Source organism: Plecotus auritus (genome assembly GCF_963455305.1).
Source record: "Plecotus auritus genome assembly, chromosome: 8".
NCBI lineage: Eukaryota > Metazoa > Chordata > Mammalia > Chiroptera > Vespertilionidae > Plecotus > Plecotus auritus.
In genome coordinates, this window is record NC_137782.1 from 80,972,297 (window position 1) to 80,991,955 (window position 19,659).

A 19,659-nucleotide genomic window follows, 5' to 3' on the forward strand; every position below is an offset into this window, starting at 1 on the left:
TGACAGGGATTCCAGACTGGAGAGGGTGCAGGCTGGGCTGAGGGACACCACCCCCCCCCCCCCGCATGAATTTCGTGCACCGGGCCTCTAGTATAAAATAAAAGTAATAATGTATTATGGGTTCATAATATTTGTAAAAATAAAATGTATGACAATAGTACAAAAGCTATTGATATTCAGTTATTAAAAATATACTGTCGTAAGGTTCTTATGCTATATATTAAGTATTATAATATTACTTGAAGATAAACTATGATAAGTTTAAAAAGTACACATACTATAAACTCTAGAGCAACCACTAAAAAAAGATATTGCTAATAAGCCAACACAGAAGATAAAATGGAATCATAAAACATACCAATTAATCCAAAAGAAGGCAGAAAAAAAAAGGCAACAAATAAAAAATAAGGTAAACAGAAAACAAATAGCATGATGGCTGATATAAATTCAAACATATCAATAAGTAAAATAAATAAGCTCTCAACATCTCAATTAAAATGCAGGGATTGCAGATACAATTTTTAACAAAGCAAGACCTAAAACACCAACTTTATATAGAGAGACAAAAAGGTTAAAAGCAAAAGAATGAAAGAAATATCATGCAAACATCTTGAGAAAAAAAGGAGTGGCACAAGAACAAGCATACACAGAAATAAATCATGCCTTTATGGTCAATTAATATTTGACAAAAGAGACCTAGCCAGTTTGGTTCAGTGGATAGAGCATCAGCCTGCGGACTAAAGGGTCCCGGGTTCGATTGCAGTCAAGGGCACATACCCGGGTTGCGGGCTCAATCCCCAATAGGGGGCGTGCAAGAGGCAGCCAATCAATGATTCTCTCTCATCATTGATGTTTCTCTCTCTCTCTCCCTCTCCCTTCCTCTCTGAAATCAATAAAAATATATTTTAAAAATATTTGACAAGCCAAAGCCGGTTTGGCTCAGTGGATGGAGCGTCAGCCTGCGGACTGAGGGGTCCCAGGTTCGATTCCGGTCAAGGGCACGTAACTTGGTTGCGGGCACATCCCCAGTGGGAGGTGTGCAAGAGGCAGCTGATCGATGTTTCTCTCTCATCGATGTTTCTGACTCTCTGTCCCTCTTCCTTCCTCTCTGTAAAAAATCAATAAAATATATTTTTAAAAAAAAATTGACAAAAGAAGCAAGAAGATACAATGGGATAAAGAGTCTCTTTAATAAATGGTGTTGGAAAAATTGGACAGATACATACATACAAATAAAAGTAGACCACCAACTTACACTATACACAAGAATAAACTCCAAGTGGATAAAAGACTTAAATGTAAGTCACAAAACCATAAAAATCCTAGAACAAAACATAGGCAGTAAAATCTCAGACATCTTTCATAGTAATGTTTTTGCTGATATGTTTCCTAGGGCAAGGGAAATACAGGAAAAAAAATAAACAAATGGGACTTACATCAAACTAAAAAGCTTCTGCACAGCAAAAGAAGCCATCAATAAAATGAAAAGGGAACCCACGATAAGGGAGAAGATATCAGCCAATGATATATCTGATAAGAGGTTAATTTCCAAAATATATAAAGAACTTATACAACTTAACACCAGGAAGACAAACAATCCAATTAAAAAAAAGGGCAAAGGATCTAACTAGACACTTCTCCAAAGAGGACACACAGATGGCCAATAGACATCTGAAAAAATGCTCAATGTCACTAATCATCTGAGAGATGCAAATTAAAACTACAATGAGATATCACCTCACACCTGTCAGAATGGCTACCATCAGTAAGTCAACAACAAGTGCTGGTGAGGATGTAGAGAATAGGGAACCCTGGTTGGTGGGAATGCAGACTGGTGCAGCCACTGTGGGAAACAGCATCGAGTTTTCTCAAAAAATTAAAAATAGAACTGCCTTTTGACCCAGAATCCCACTTCTGAGAATATATCCTAAGAATTCTGAAACACCAATTCAAAAGAATATATGCACTCCTATGTTCACAGCAGCCTTATTTACAATAGCCAAGATCTGGAAACAGCACAAATGCCCATTGGTAGATGAGTGGATAAAAAAGTTGTGGTACATTTACACAATGGAGTAGTACGTGGCTGTAAAAAAGAAGGAACTCTTACCCTTTGTGACAACATAGATGGACATGGAGATTATTATGCTGAGTGAAATACGCCAGTCATAGAAAGACAAATACCATATGATCTCACTTATATATAGAATCTAATGAACAAAATAGAAACAGAGGCATGGATACATGGAATAGACTGATAGCTATCAGGGGTAAGGAGAAAGGGGGTACTGGATGAAAGAAGGTGAAGGGATTAGCTAAAGAATATATATGCATAACCCATAAACTACACAACAGTGGGGTGATGGCCAGGAAGGCAAAAAGGTGGTGGTGGTGGGGAGGAAATGGAGACATCTGTAACCATGTCAACCATAAAAAAAAAAATGTTTAATACATGCAAAACATGGACAAATCTCAAAATAATTACATGAGTTAAAGAAGCTGTCAAAAAAGAGAAGTACATACAGAAACATTCTAGTTACATATGGAATGAAATGCAAACTAAGCTACCGTGACAAGAAGCAGATCAACAGTTGCCTGGGGATAAGGAAAGGCACAAGGGAGAAATTTCAAAAGGGTACACACTTTTGGAGGTAATAGATTTGTTCATTTTCTTACTGTGGTGATAGTTTCAGAGTTATATTCATATGTCAATTGTATTCATTAAATAAATGCAGTTTATTGTATGCCAATTATGCCTTTAAAATCTGTAAAAATTTAATAAAACACAGTTAGGGGTAGGCAAACACCTTTATGTTCCATCCTTAAATTCTTTTTTACCATAATGTGTCGTAGAAGGATTTAAGAAACAGTAAAGAGAATAAGATTACTTACTTGAGAAAGTCTGTCTCCCTTTGAATTCTCATGATCTCTGTGGCTGTCAAACTCGGATGACCAGTTATATGAGCAAAACTAGGGAACTAAAATTAAGAATATAACAGAATCTTGGTAAAAGCGGTGGTACAGTAAAATTTCACTGCAAATTGTAATATTTTGTCTTATATCCAGCAACCATCCACCCTTTAAAAATCATGATTGGGGAAGTCATAGGTAATGATTATCCCAGTACTCACCATTAAAAAATTTATTGCTAGTCATAATCATATATGTATATTACATTAAAAACGTAAGTTTAGACTCAGAGTGGTTAGAGTGTGGGCCCCACACACTGAAGGGTCGGGGATTCAATTCTTGGTCAAGGGCATGTACCTGGCTTGCAGGTTCATCCCCAGCTCTGGTTGGGACCCATGTGGGAGGCAACCAATCCATGTATCTCTCTCACATTGATGTTTCTCTCTCTCTCCCCCCCGACTCTCTCTCTCTCCATCCATCCATCCGCTTTTTCTCCCTTCTTCTTTCATTTAGTTGTCATGTCTCTTTTGTCTCCTTTAATTTGGAATAGTTTCTCAGTTTGTCTTTTTTTTAATATATTTTTATTGATTTCAGAGAAGAAGGGAGAGGGAGATAGAAACATCAATGATGAGAGAATCATTGATTAGCTGCCTCCTGCACGCCCCCTACTGGGGACCAAGCCCACATCATGATGGATAAAGACAGACTGAGGCCCTAGCTCAAGGGTGGGCAAACTTTTTGACTCGAGGGCCACAATGGGTTCTTAAACTGGACCGGAGGGCCGGAACAAAAGCATGGATGGAGTGTTTGTGTGAACTAATATAAATTCAAAGTAAAGGAGCAGAGGGGAGAGCAAGAGAACCCTCCGCTCCTTCAGCTCCGCGGGCTGGATAGAACAGCCGAACGGGCCGGATCCGGCCCACGGGCCGTAGTTTGCCCACGGCTGCCCTAGCTGGTTTGGCTCAGTGGATAGAGCGACCTGCAGACTGAAGGGTCCCAGGTTCAATTCTGGTCAAGGGCACATGCCCGGGTTGTGAGCTTGATCCCCAGAAAACAGAGTGGGTGGGCAGAAGAAAGAACCCAGGGGTTCAGGCTGAGTTACACTACGGCACTAGAGATTGGAAGAGAAGGAAAGGGCTTGACCTTGAGATAAGGACAGTTAGTCTTCTAGGCCAGTTATTCTCCAACTGGACTGATCATCAACGTCCTCCATGGACTCCATCCAGGCTTAAGAAATCAGATTATTGCCGAAACCGGTTTGGCTCAGTGGATAGAGCGTCGGCCTGCGGACTGAAGGGTCCCGGGTTCGATTCCGGTCAAGGGCACGTACCTTGGTTGCGGGCATATCCCCAGTAGGGGGTGTGCAGGAGGCAGCTGGTCGATGTTTCTCTCTCATCGATGTTTCTAGCTCTCTATCCCTCTCCCTTCCTCTCTGTAAAATATCAATAAAAATATATTTAAAAAAAAGAAAAGAAAAAAGAAATCAGATTATCTAGAAGGATTTCAGGAGCAATAGCTGAGAATCTATACTAATAAAAGGGTAATATGCTAATTATGGTGAATGTCTTCCGGAAGGACAAAGCCGCAGCGGCTGCCTGAGGCTCAGGCAAGCCATGGTGGCTGCGAGGGCCGAGGCTCAGGCAGCCACGGTGGCCGGCAGTGGCTGTAGCAGAGGCATGATGGGGGTGTAGCCTTCCCCTGATAGGCCCAATCACCTCCCATAGAGGGAGGCCAGACTGCAGCTTAGGCCCGCTCCCCTGCAGGAAGTGGGCCTAAGCAGTTAGTAGGACATCCCCTGAGGGCTCCCGGACTGTGAGAGGGGGCAGGCTGGGCTGAGAGACCCCCACAGTGCACAAATTTTTGTGTACCAGGCCTCCAGTCTGTATATATAAATATATATAGTTCCCCCCCGATGATCCTGATGTTCAACCAGGTTTGGAAAACATATATATGTATCTTTATTGATTTCAGAGAGAAAGGGAGAGGGAGAGAGATAGAAGCATCAATGATGAGAAAGAATTATTGACCAGTTGTCTCCTGCATGCCCCACACTGGGGATCGAGTCTGCAACCCGAGCATATGCCCTGACTGGATATCTAACCGTGACCTCCTGGTTCATAGGTCGACGCTCAAACACTGAGCCACTCTGGCTGGGCAGAAAACATGCTTTTTAATTTTATGCTTGACTAGAGGCCTGGTGCATGAATTCATGCACCAGTGGCGTCCCTCAGCCTGGCCTGCGGGATCGGGCCAAAACCGGCTCTCTGACATCCCCTGAGAAGTCCTGGATAGTGAGAGGGTGCAGGCCAGGCCAAGGGACCCCACCAGTGCATGATCGAGGCCAGGGAGGGACGTGGGAGGGTGGCCAGCAAGGGAGGGACCACAGGAGGGCTCCAGGGCATGTCTGGCCCATCTCGCTCAGTCCCCATCAGCTGGACCCCAGCAGCAAGCTAACCTACCAGTCGGAACGTCTGCCCCCTGGTGGTCAGTGCACACCACAGCGAGTGGTTGAGTGGCCTTAGCATATCATTAGCATATTATGCTTTGATTGGTTGAATGAACAACCAGACAACCAAACTCTTAGCATATTAGGCTTTTATTATATAGGACTAGAGGCCTGGTGCACAAAATTTGTGCATGGGGGTCAGGGGCGTGGTCCCTCAGCCCGGCCTGCACCCTCTCGCAACCCGGGACCCCTCAGGGGATGTCTGACTGCCAGTTTAGGCTCCATGCCGCTGCGGGATTGAGCCTAAACCAGCAGTCGGACATCCCTCTCACAATCTGGGACCGCTGGCTCCTAACCGCTTGCCTGCCTGCCTGCCTGATCACCCCTAACCATTCGCCTGCCTGCCTGATCGCCCCTAACCATTCACCTGGCTGCCTGATCGCCCCTAACTGCTCACCTGCCTGCCTGCATGATCAACCCTAACCGCTCACCTGCCTGCCTGATCGCCCCTAACCATTCACCTGGCTGCCTGATCGCCCCTAACTACTTGCCTGCCTGCCTGATCGCCCCTAACCACTCTGCCTGCCTGCCTGATCACCCCTGCCCATTCGCCTGCCTGCCTGATTGCCCCTAAACACTCGCCTGCCTGCCTGATCGCCCCTAACCGCTTGCCTGCCTGCCCGATCTCCCCTAACTGCTCGCCTGCCTGCCTGATCGCTCCTAACCACCTCTGCCTCAGCCCCCACCACAGCAGCTTCGTCCAGAAGGATGTCCAGAATTACGTCCAGAAGGTCGTTATGCTGTCTGGTCTAATTAGTATATTACGCTTTTATTATTATAGATTATAAGTGTGACCAGACTTGGAATCATGAGTACATAAGAAGCAGTTGTGGCTGTATAAAAAATGTGACTCCATATATGCTCTACCTGGGGCTCAGATTGGAGGAAGAGAGAGCAAGAGCTCTTGGGTTGCATTTAGATGCCAAAATTCTAAATTGAATTTTATAAACATTGAAAAATCAAATTGCTATAACAGTAGTAGTAGTAGTTGGCCACCAGTATAAGGGCATCTTTCTTGTATTATATGGTAAAAAATGTATTGATGTAGCTTTTATTTCTATTATAAGTCACCTCCATCTTGTTTAAATCCAATGGGCAAGTCCCTGTCCTTGTCTAATTTGAATCCCAGAAACATTTGACATAGATGACCACTGTCTTCTTCTGAAACCCTTTCTTCTCTTGGCTTTCTAAGTTTGTTTTGCTTTCTTCCTACTTCTCAGGCTCTTCCTCTTCTACTCATCCTCTAAAGTCAAGGATTTTGTCTTGTGCTATCTTCTTTTTCTGGACACCCTTATTTATTAAATATTGTATTTTCCATATGAACAACTGTAAACCTACCTACTTTTGCCCACTCTGGTATATTAAATATTCCCACATATATGTATTTCCAGCCTAGGACTCTACCCTGGGTTTGAACTTGCATGGCCAACGGTGTATTTAACACCTCCACTTGAATTTTTTTAATTTATTGATTAAGAGAGAGGGAGATAGAGATATTTATTGTTCCACTTATTTATACTTTCATTGTTGCTTCTTGGTTTTCCCTAATGGGAAATCGAACCCACAACCTTGGCATATCAAGATGATGCTCTAACTGACTGAGCTACCTGGCCAGGGCCTCCACTTGAATTTCTAATGAGTCTTTGAACACCTGCTCCTCCCTCATCTTCCTCATCTCAATTAATGATACCATCACCTCCAGATGCTCAGGGCAGAACCTTGAGAGTCACTCTTGACTCTTCCTTTCCCCTCATCTTATCTATCTAATCCCTCAGCCAAACCTGGCAGCTCTATCTGCAAAACACATCTGGATTGCCACTGCCTCCTATGATCACCATTTGCACAACCTTAGTAGAAACCACCTTCATCTCTCTCATCTCTCCCAAATGATAGTCTCCTCTTATTCCTTTACAGCCCAATTTCCATACTGTGGCCAAAGAGAAAACTTTTATTCCCCTCTTCTTTTTTTAAAAAATTTTATTCATAACTGATTTGAGAGAGAGAGGAAGGGAGAGGGAGAGAGAGAGATAGAAATATTGATGGGCTGCCTTCTGCTGGGGATTGAGCCTGCAACCCGGTCTTCTGCCCTGACCAGGAATCAAACTGGCGACTGCTCAGTGTATGAGACAAAGTTCAACCAACTGAGCCACACTAGCCAGAGCCCCCTTCTCTTCTTTTAAATGTAAATAAGATTATGTCTTAGCATCCAAATGAATTCCCTTTACAATTAAAAAATCAAACTCCTTACAATGGGACTCACCTATAGCATCTGCTATTCCCAATCATGCCTGACCATTAGAATCACTTGTGGGTGAATTTTAAAAATAACATAAAATAAAACCAAGCCCAAACCCCATATCAGACCAATTAAATCAGAATTCCTGAAGTTGGCTTCCTGGGATTGGTTTGAAACACCTCAGGTGATTCTCATGTGCAGTGGTGTTTGAGAACCACAGTTCTCCATGCTCTGGTCCCAGTCTACTTCTCGCACCTCATCTCTTACCTTGCTCTCCACACCAGCCTCCTTGCAATCCCCCCTTTTCTGTACTTGCTATTACTGCTGCCAAGATCTTTACAGGGTTGGCTTCTGTTCATCTTGAAGGCTCAATTCAAATGTCATATTTTCAAGGAAGCCCTCTTTTATTACCCTAAATTAGAATACTGTCCTTCCTTCATGGTCATTCTCTACTTGAGTGTGTATCAGAAAAGGGGCTAATTAAAACAGATTAGTGGGTCCACCTCCCAAGTCCCTAATTCAGTAGACCTGGGGAGGGGCCTGAAAATTTGCATTTCCTTTTTTTTTAATATTTTTTTTATTGATTTCAGAAAGGGAGGAAGGAAACAGAAGAGAGAGATAGAAAATCATGATGAGAGAGAATCATTGATCAGTCACCTCCCGCACGCCCCCCAACTGGGGACCGAGCCCACAACCCAGGCATGTGCCCCTGACCAGAATTGAACCCGGGACCCTTCAGTGCACAGGCAATGCTCTATCCATTGAGCCAAACCAGCCAGGGCTGAAAATTTGCTCCCACGTGATATTGATGCTACTGGTCTGTGAGGTCCACACTTTGAGAATCACTGCTCTATTCCATTACCCAGTGTTATCTTGTTCATTATATTTATCACAACTTACAATTATTTGTTTATTTACATATTTATTATCTGCCTATCCCCACCCCCAATAAAATATAAGTTCTATGAGTACAGGAGGCTTTCTTATCAAACACAGTGTCCCAGCTCTGAAACAGTTCTTAGCATGTGGTGAAAGGCTGAGAAACACTACCTTAAAGTATTTCATGGAGAACATTAAAAAGGCAGTAGGTATTGAGTACCCTGAAGATTTTCCTTAGAAGTTACCTGGGGTGGATTTCTTGGTGGTCTAGAAACCGATTCTTCACGGTAAGGGGGCCTTTCCAGGGGGCTGTCTGAAAAGCAAAGATCTTTCAATGTTTTAGACTTAGTTCTTTCACCTACCTCGAGGTATACAAATACTAGTACATCAAAAACATCATTCTGTGAACAACTATAATTATATATATAATCATGCAAATGTCTTCATAGTTGCAAAACTTTTTATAAGGGACCACTGTCATCACAGTCTTTGTTTAAAGTAGCAACTACATAAAGATGCTCCCACTCAATTGAATAAGCACTGAGAAAGAGAAAAATTAGCCCAGACTAAGAAAATTAAAATCTGCCCTGCTACATTCCAAAATATCTCACATCAGGCTAGAAAAATAGATAAATCCAACTGCAAGTTTATAAGGAAATATTTCTCCCCAGAACACAGTGCAGCAGTAAAATGTCCTAAGAGCACTCCCTTTGAGTGACATTGTTTCTTACCTGCCAAGAAACCTTCTCTAAAAATCAGGTTTTCAGAAACTGGTGTTTCAAAGCATCTCAGTAAGAATGAAACATCTGACTCTTGCCTGAGGACCCAAGTTACTTTGACATCCAAGCAGCCCTAATATCCAACTCTGGTGCAGAGCTTCAGAGAAGGGTTTCTGAGCGCAATTGTCACATTTATTTTTGTTGTTCCCAAGATAAGAGAACACTGGTTCTGTTAGGCAGCCCATACCAGATAGTGATCACTTCACATTTAGCCCTGTTATGCTTTGAACCTTTCAAACACTCTGCTTTCATTTACATTTCACACAAACTCCACTCTCCCCCCAAACCCTCTACTATCTTTTCCTTTGTTTGGTGATATACCGCATGGATCCTCTTGTGTGTTGCAAGGAGTCATAAACCTGACTTTGTTAACAAACAGCTGGGTTAGCCCTCCTGAATAAGCCATTAGCTTAGATAGCATTAAAATTCAAATTATGGCTTATTTTACTGTTCCAGTATTTCTTATTCCAACCCTTCTGCAGACAAAGTAAGTTATGAACCTGTTTGGGATTTAGAAAACTAAATGTTAACCTCATCCTCTCATGTCATACCTAGATGTCTATGGTTAACATTCCAACCAGGTTTATGTTCAACATTCTTAGATTTCTTCCTTGGTTTTGGTGCAACAAATCCATTTTTCAGTTCCTAGGAATGAAAAAATTGCATGTTAGTCTCTTCATTAGGCCCACTTTAAAATGTGAACATTGAGTTACATGGTAGAGGCAGTGTCATAGCGTATACTTCTTACTTGAAAGGATTTACAAAGTGACTTCTGCCTCACCTTACTCTGGAAATACACAGCTTTGTATCTGAGCTGCTTGGCTGGCAGCATGAGCCCCACCAGATCAAGTGGTCAAGATGAGAGGCAGGTAGCAGCACACGTAGGCAGGATATTACCATCATGGGAGTCTGAGTAATAACAGAGGAACTACCAAATCCAGGGAGCAAAGACAGGGTGGGGTCAGACCAAGATAGGACTTAGGTACAGTACCTGCCCACATACAGTCCTAACACTCCTCTCTCGGCTTTCTTCTCCATGGACTCAGCCTCTTATGCTTGATCAAGCCTGTGCACCTGCTGACACATGTAGGCTCAGCCTCTGCTAGCTGGCCCTGCCCTGTGTAGATCCCTTCCCTGATCATACTTGAGCCCCATGTTCTACCTACACCCACTGCTTTGGTTCCACAGCCTCCCCGCTGGCCTCTGGACCACTGTTGGGCTGAAGGGACTCCCCAGAAAACTTTGTCACCCCGAACACAACCTCTGTGACAGACTCTTTAGTTGCTTGCTTTCCCGTGGGTTGGCCCATCTTCTGATCCTTGGATCTGTCTCACTGAGGCCCACAACACAGGGTCTGAAGTTTCAAAAGTCATTTTTAGATAGGTCTCGTTCACTCCCCAAAGTGGTGCTTTGCAGCTGCTTGGGAATGAAGATTTCAACGTAACAGAAGGCTATACCCACTGAGGGCTTCTCTACTAGTCTGGTGCATCTATTCAACTAATATACACTCACCGCCCTCTCCTACCTGGCCCTGTGCAAGGAATTGAGTACAGCAGACGAACTCTCTGCCACCTTGGAGTTTGCAGTGCAAGGGGATGATAGACAAGGAACAAAGTAATCACATATTCACAGCATTTTATAAAAGGAGAAGGCCTGGGTGCTAGGGGAGCAGTGATAGAATATAGAAAACACAGTTTAGTTTGGCTGGAGTATATACAAGGCAGTCACAAAGCAAGAAAGGATGACTTAGGACAGAAAGTGACCCTTTGGGATGCCAGCCTAAAGGTTTGTTACTTCAATAGGTAAGGGGGAATGACTGAGGACACCAGAACATGAGCAGTTATGATAGGTAGGAAAATCTACAGGCGGACCAAAGGGGGGAAATCAGCAAAGATATTTTGCAATGGTTGATAATGACCAGGGTTGTGGGTAGAATGACTGTGGTGATGAAATGAAAGGGAAGATGTGACCATTGAGAAAGGAGGAACCAAGAATGTGGTGGCTATCTGAATGTATTATAGTTTCATTACTTGCCTGCTTTGAAGAATCTTCGAGAATGTTTTCAACACTGTCTTCTGAAGAGGCTGCATTTGGCGGTTCATATTCCACCTGAAACACCTTTGTTACAATGCCACTCTGTCTGCAGTCTCTGAAAATTATTTTAAAAAGAAAAAGTCTGTGTATTACACAAATATTCCAAAAAAGCCGGATAGCAATTAAGATAACTCTATTAAAGTCCGTTAGTGTAGCTACTAAATTTAGTATATTTTAAATTGAAGAAATCAAAGTATAACTTCTATAGTCTTTCTTTACATTATTCTCATTTAGGTGATTTATTGCCTTGTAACAAACTGCTCCAAAACATACTGTTTTAAAACAAATCTGCAATCTCTCATGTGATTGCAGTCAGATATTGGCTGGGCTGGAGTCAACTGAAAGGTCAACTTGGCTGGATGTCCAAAATGGTCTCTTCCCTCACTCACAGCCTAGGCTAGGATTTCAATTCTCATTCTTTCTCTCTCTCCCTCCCGTCCTCTCTCCCTCTCTACTTCCCTCCCTCCCTCGGTGGTTAGCTTGGCCTTCCTTACAGTATGGAAGTCAGACTTCCTACATGGTGGCTGGCTTCACCCAGTGTTTATGTTCCAAGAGACCAGAGCAGAAGCCTTAGCACTATTTCTGAAACATTCTATTGGTCAAAAGTAAGTCATAAGACCAACCCACATTCCAGTGGAGGGGCTACACTGGGAGGCATGGTTCATTTTTGGAGACTATCTACCATACTGACCATAAAGATTTTATACTTTAAGTCTCAAACTATTCTAAAACAAAAAATGAGGTTATCTGTATATCATTCCATGTGACTCAAGGGAATTTTCCTGTAGGTAGCATAATATATGTTGCTGTGGTAAATTTAAACTGCTATTCCTCAAATGCTACCATGTTTTCAATTTATTCATAATATTTTACAATTAATCTTGTTCCTCTTTGATGCAAAAGAAGTTCCATAAGAAAGCCATGTAGAGGTGCCCATAACTAAAAACTGACGGTGATTTATTCTGAGCACCAGCAGGTCACCTAACACTACTTTTTAAAAAATATGTTTTTATTGATTTCAGAGAGGAAGGCAGAGGGAGAGAGAGAACATCATGATGAGAGAGAATTATTGATTGGCTACCTCCTGCAAGCCCCCTACTGGGGATCGAGCCCGCAACCCGGGCATGTGCCCTTGACTGGTATCAAACCCGGGACCCTTCAGTCCTCAGGCCGATGCTCTATCCACTGAGCCAAACCGGCCAGGGCTAGCTTATTAATAGTTAATGATAATTAAGAAGGCTTGTTTTGATAGAAGTGGGTTGACAAGTAGAAAAAAGCTAAAAATGTCAATATTTAATAAAGAAGAATAATGTGTGTTAGGGGGTTGTTTGATTTAATTTTTATTTTATTCTTTTTAAAAATTATCGAATTCCAAAACAATCTTTGGTGTAGAATTTGTAACTCTCCTCAGAAAGCCATGCAGTAGTTCAGCCACCAGAGGGAGCCCTGATAATCTTTTTTAAAGCAGTACCTGGGCCAGCCAGTTAATGATTTGGGGCCTAATAGTATTCCAAAGATGTGGCCAAACCTGTCTTGCTGCACAAAATAATTCCCCTATCACAGACTTGCAAAGCAATTGAGTTTTTCTCTACAACACAAGGTTTCCAAATTAAGATGTGTTTCCATATTGGTAAAGTGATAAAAGTCATTGAATAGGAAGGAAAGGAATAAAGTAGCTAATATCACAAATGGAAGTGACAGTAGCATTCAAGGCCAATTAAATCAATACAACATAAAACAGAATGGTCATGGTGGTTGTAGGCTATGTCCTGGGGAATAAAAGAAATATCCACTAAAAATAGTATTTTCTCTAGAACCTGATGAATCTCTTCAGAGGTCCAAAACCGTGAAAAGGTTCCTGAAATTCCAATATAGAATTCAAAATAAAAACAGAATATTATTAATATACGTAGCACTTCATTAAGTTGTACTCTTATGATTTCTGCACTTTACAGTATACCTCAGCAGAAGACAAAAACCAAAAGTTACAGATGTATGCTGAAATTAAAATAATTTTTCTTTTATGCCCTCTAGTCCAGCACTAATTCCTACTGAAAGAAAGAAAATTAAAACATCATTATATTATAAAGTCATTTTAATCATCATGCTCTTAACTTACTTAGAGACTGCAATAGCTTTAACTTGTATTTTTCCATCAGGCAGAGTAATAGGCTTTGTATACTTAAATGTAGTATTTTCACCATAACCAATTCTCTTTAGAAATTCAGGCTTGCTGCCATCCAAGGTATAATATATGCTGACATCTGGAGTATCTGAAAAACCCAAAATAGGATAACTGCAATTAGCATTAAAGTACCAAGTCCCTGAATAATGCCGATGGGTCCATTATTTAATGAGATTTTAAAATATATTGTAGAAATGAATACCAATAACAATAATTGAGTTCCTTCTCTATGCTAAGCACTGTGCCTTACATGAATAAGCTCATTTAATCTGTACAATCCCATTAGATAGGCCCTATTTTATACCCACTTTACAGTTGAGAAAACTTGAGTCCCAGAGAGGTTAAGAAATCTGTCAAATAACAGCAAAGTTGTGATTTGACTCCTGGTAAGCTGGATCCATAGCCCACGCTCTTGAACCACTATGCTATTCTGCATTTCCAATAGGGCATTGATTCAAATAGAGTAGGGGTCTATTTTAAAACTAGAACAGCCATTTAGAAAGCAGGAGCTATTTTTTCTTTTTTTTTTTTTTTTTTTTTAGTATTGCTTAAGAAATTATTTATACTTGGACTTGGTAAATGATTCATTCCTATAATCTTGGAATATTTGTAAAGGTAATAAATTAATATAAATCTAGATTCAAAATGTCAAAAAATGATAGACAATTAAAGCCCTCCTTCCCATTCCCAACATCAGCTGCCCTAAGGCAATCAATGGAATCTTGACTATCCTTTCAAAAATATTGTGTATCAATACAAGCATAAATGTACGTGTTCTTATTTCACTTACTCTTTTTATACAAAGGTGGTATATCATACCCTGTTCCACACATTTCTTTTTTTCATTTAACAATATATCTTGTATATTGTTCTATACTGGTACATAAAGAGTGACCTCATTCTTTGTTATGGCTGTATTGTATTCTCTCTTTATAGAGATGAACCTACAGATGGACATCTGAATGTTTTCTTTTTCTTTCTTTTGCCATTACAAACACTGTAAAGAATAACCTTGAAAAAACTTCTTTTTATAAGTATATTTGTAAAATATGTAGAACTAGCACTGTTGAGTCAAAAGGTATGTACATTTGTAATTTTGGTTAATATTGCCAAACTTCCCTCCATGGAAGCTGAAACAACTTGCACTGCTACCAACAATTCATGAAAGTGCCTGTTTACCCACACACCCATATCGTGTGCTATCAATTATTTTATTTTTACCAATCTGTTAGGTAAAAATAAAAAGTACCTTGTTATTTTAACTCACATTTCTTTTTTTTCTTTTAAATATATTTTATTGATTTTTTACAGAGAGGAAGGAAGAGTGATAGTCAGAAACATCGATGAGAGAGAAACATCGACCAGCTGCCTCCTGCACACCTCCCACTGGGGATGTGCCCGCAACCAAGGTACATGCCCTTGACCGGAATCGAACCTGGGACCTTTCAGTCCGCAGGCTGACGCTCTATCCACTGAGCCAAACCAGTTTTGGCTTAACTCACATTTCTTACATTTTGAGTAAGATTCATTCATTCCTTCAACAAATACTTACCAAGTACCTATTATGTAGCAGACACTGTTCTAGGCACTGGGGATACCCCAGTGACTAAAGTCCCTGCTCTCATGGAGCTTCCATTTTAGGAAGGACACACAGACAGTAAAAAAACAATAATGATATACAATCTGTTCAATGGTAATTAAATGCAATGGAGTAATAAAGCAGAGGATAAGGTCTGCTCAGCAAGCAGGTGAAGGGGTAGGCAGAAGCATATTCTCACATGTTTAAGAGACACTTATATTTCCTTTCCTATAGAATGTCCTTTCACATCCTTTGTTCATTTTTTATTGGGTTATTATTATTCTTTTTGTTACTGAATTATAGAACCTCTTATTTATGAGACATTTTTAATATTAGAGAATTTGGATACCCTATTATTCATATCATCATTTGTCAATAAACATTCAATTTCTATGAGTCATGGGCACATATACTAAAATTTGTATTTTGCTTTGAAAATTAAAAAAAATATATATTAGCTTTTAAGATAAAGGGAGACAGTATAAAATAATATATTTTTAGTTGGAACTCTTGGTCTAGGAAGCACAGGGGTCATAACATAAAAACAGAAATAATTTGCCGAAACCGGTTTGGCTCAGTGGATAGAGCGTCGGCCTGCGGACTGAAGGGTCCCGGGTTCGATTCTGGTCAAGGGCATGTACCTTGGTTGCGGGCACATCCCCAGTGGGAGGTGTGCAGGAGGCGGCTGATCGGTGTTTCTCTCTCATCGATGTTTCTAACTCTCTATCCCTCTCCCTTCCTCTCTGTGAAATATCAATAAAATATATTTTTAAAAATAAATAAATAAAAACAGAAATAATTTTTACACATATCACTTAATAAAGTACATTGGAATCTCAGTCTGGTTTTTTAAAAATATTTTTTATTGATTTTTTACAGAGAGGAAGGGAGAGGGATAGAGAGTCAGAAACATCGATGAGAGAGAAACATTGATCAGCTGCCTCCTGCACACCCCCTACTGGGGATGTGCCTGCAACCAAGGTACATGCCCTTGACTGGAATCGAACCCGGGACCCTTCAGTCCGCAGGCCCTTGCTCTATCCACTGAGCCAAACCGGTCAGGGCCTCAGTCTGTTTTAAACAAGTATTTGTTCATACGCTTTATCTATAAAACTTTCCTTCTTCCTTATAGTATACATATGTATATGTAAATATATATGTGTATATATATATATATATATATATATACCCACTTCTGGCATTAGTAGGAAATGTTTTTTGTTATAATAGCTAAGATTTGTTTTTTGTAATAATAATTACAAAATATTGCTTTGTAATAATAGGTGGCTTTATTTTTGTAATAACAGCTAAGATTTATTTTGGCATTATTACATGCCAGACCCTGCATACCTCATATCAACTCATTTAATCCTCACAAAGGCTCTAAATAATAGATATTATTATCACTATCTTATAATGAGGAAACTGAGACTCAGAAAGGCTAATTAATATACCAAAAATTTCTAGAGGTTGTCAAAGCCAGGATTCAATCTCCAACGTGAGTGGAGAGCCTGTGTTAGTATATCAAATTTATTATCCCAGCAAAATAATGAACATCCTGGGAACATTTGGGGAAGCACTGGGACATCTTACCTTGGCCTAAGTGAGTCAAGTACCTATACAAATGAAAGGGTAGTCAAAGCTAACCATCTCAATCTAAATACTAGTATATACCATTCTATAAACCATCAAGTATAAGTGTTGCAAATTTTGGAAGTTTTATAAACTTCTCAAGGTCCTGGTTATAGAAAACATACAAAGAAGAAAATCAACAACCAGATGAACATAAAGAGTATGGACCATGTTATTTTAAAGCATTTCAAATATGTTTTATTTTTACCTGATTTCATTTCCACAAGTGTATTGTTATCAATTTCATGGTTGGCTTTTCCAGGCTGAGGCACTCGCAGTGGTATGATCTGAGGAACACACACTGAACCAGCAGTCATTTTCCCTGCTTACATTTTTAAAAAAGTAGATGAAAATAAATTCCAATGGCCACATATATTTGAACACACATGCTGAAGAGAAGTACCTCATTTAAATACAGTAAAGCTAGTAAAAACTAAAGAGAATACTATTACTATATCACCTAAAAATATTATTCAATTTTTATTTAAAATAATTATTGCTTCATCTGTATTTTTGCTATTGAGGTCTTCTGTGGAGTTTTGATTATCTAAATGATTACCTTACTCCTGGGAAAAGAGCATGAATGAATGAGATGGGGGAAAGGAATTATTTTTTAAAATATATTTTTAATTGATTTCAGAGAGGAATGGAGAGGGAGAGAAATAGAAACCTCAATGATGAGAGAGAATCATTGATTGGCACACTCCACACTGGGGAATGAGCCTGCAACCCGGGCATGTGCCCTGACCAGGAATCGAATTGTGACTTCCTGGTTCATAAGTCGATGAGCAACCACTGAGCCACACTGGCTGGGCAAAGGGAATTATTTTAAACTAGAGGCCCGATGCATGTATCCGTGCACCGGTGGGGTCACTCAGCCTGGCCTGCAGGGATGGGACCGAAACTGGCAGTCTGACATCCCCCAAGGGGTCCCAGAGTGTGAGAAGGCACTTTGCAAAGTTGCTGTCGCTCGGCAGCTCCTGCATTGAGCATCTGCCCCCTGGTGATCAGTGCACGTCATAGCTACCAGCTAGTCGGCTGGTCGCTTAGGCTTTTATATATATAGATGGACAAATTAAATGAACGCATCAGAACAGAGACCATCACTAATAATCTGGTCTGAGCTTCCTCTGGATCATTACAGCCTTTCCTGCCTTTTATTCCTGTGCTACCTTTCTTGGCTTCAGGGCAAGTCATCATGCCAGAGAAACAGAAGTAACTTTGTATGCAGCACAAAATGTTAATTTAGAACCAGCTCTTTTGGGAAAGCTCCAGGTTCCAGGCCCTGCAGTTGTCAACAAGTAATTCTTGCATTTGAAAGCTGCAAAGTAACTTTAGAAGGATGACAGAGTATCAAGCCTCAGCTGAAAGAAAGATGGCACCAATATAAAAAGTAAGCAACAAATACAAAAGTCTCCCACTCCGTCTACTATATTTATAAATAAGTATGAGTGTGGAGGCCTTACTGACATCTTCCCTGGGCAGTGTCATAATTTTTAATATGTGAAGGATTCAGGAGGAAAAACACCCCCCCCCTTAATATAGTGACCATTTCCCATCACTCTTTACCCTATTCAAATTCCAATGATTATGGATAGATTTCACTCAACATATTCATTCCATTTTTATAGTTTACTTATTGCACCACCATCACTATTTATTTACAATTTCCCACATGCTTATATAATCTTATTTATCAATTTGTGGTTGGGTTTTAAGGATATTACTAGTTTTGGTGGTTGCAATTCTAAATAATGCTGCTCTGAATATCTTGGGGTTTTAGTTTTGTCACAGACAGTATTCCCAAAAATGAGATAAACAAATGGAGAAATGAACTTAATGCCTGGTTACCATAGTTCCAGGGGTAGAGGTCAAGAATTTGAACTGCAAATACTGACAGATCACTAGCCCCTAGGAAAGGATGGCTGGAATTGGGACACTTGCTCAAACTCACATTTCCATTTATGTGAGAGGCAGTTAAAATAAAAATAGTTGAGCCCTGCTGGTGTGGCTCAGTGGTTGATCGTCACCTGATGGATTCCTGGTTAGGGCATATGCCCTGGTTGCGCGCTCTATCCCCAGTAGGGGGCGTGCAGGAGGCAGCTGATCGATGTTTCTCTGTCGTCATCCATATTTCTTTCTATCTCTCTCCCTTCCTCTCTCTCTAAAATCAATAAAAACATATAAAGAAATAATATAAAATAAAAAATACTTGAAAAATTACTTCAAAATAAAAATAGTTGTGGAGGGAGTAATTCGCGCGCAGTAACTAGGAGCTGCCCCTTGGAAGGCCGGGGCGGCGAGTGTGGGCCCCAAGAAAGGGATCAAGAAGTAGACCAATCCAACAGGCCCAAATGGCATTGTGGGGAAAACAGCACCCTAACCCCCCAACTCCATCCACCCACACTCGGCCGCTCAGATCAGGAACCCCGTCTGGTCCCCGGCCCCCCGCCCATCGGGGGCACTCAGAGACTCTCTCTTCCTTACCGCAGGATTGAGGGAGGTCCTCCTCCTCCTCTCCGCAGGATTTGAGGTGAGGTCCTCCTCTTCTCCGCAGGATTGAGGGAGGTCCTCCCCCACCTCCTTTTCCTCCTCCTCTCCTCCACCTCTTCCTCTATCAAGCGGCCACCAAGACAGAATTAAGCCCCTCCGAGGTACCTCCGCCGTCCCCAGCCAGGTGCTCCACCTCTCACTGCGGGGGTACCTCCGCCGTCTGCAGCAAGCTAGCCCACCTCTCACTGCCTCCTGCCTTCTCCTTGGTCAAGGTCTCGGTTACCACTGACGCTAAGAGCCTCGCCCCGCCTACTGAGAACTGAGCAGGTTGATTGGCAGAAAATTGGCTTCCTAGCAACCAGCTCC

The 19,659-nt window shown here is 41.2% G+C and overlaps 1 protein-coding gene across 5 annotated transcripts in view; it reads right to left on the reverse strand.

Annotated features, from left to right (window-relative positions):
* DZANK1 (double zinc ribbon and ankyrin repeat domains 1) overlaps positions 1-19,414 on the reverse strand; it is a 78,523-nt gene extending 59,109 nt beyond the window's left edge. For 3 of the 5 annotated variants that reach the window (XR_013961519.1, XM_080686168.1, XM_080686165.1), the window contains exons 1-7: positions 19,288-19,414; positions 17,009-17,125; positions 13,524-13,677; positions 11,345-11,459; positions 9,862-9,955; positions 8,777-8,844; positions 2,893-2,978 (exon numbers count right to left, since the gene is read on the reverse strand). Coding sequence is in view for 4 of the 5 variants with exons in the window: in XM_080686168.1 (XP_080542294.1) it covers positions 2,893-2,978; positions 8,777-8,844; positions 9,862-9,955; positions 11,345-11,459; positions 13,524-13,677; positions 17,009-17,117 (626 nt within the window). In the remaining variant the exon portion in view is untranslated. The remainder of the gene's footprint in view (positions 1-2,892; positions 2,979-8,776; positions 8,845-9,861; positions 9,956-11,344; positions 11,460-13,523; positions 13,678-17,008; positions 17,126-19,287) is intronic. The other 2 variants (XM_080686166.1, XM_080686167.1) reach the window with 2 other exon arrangements.
* Between the last annotated feature and the right edge of the window lie 245 nt (positions 19,415-19,659).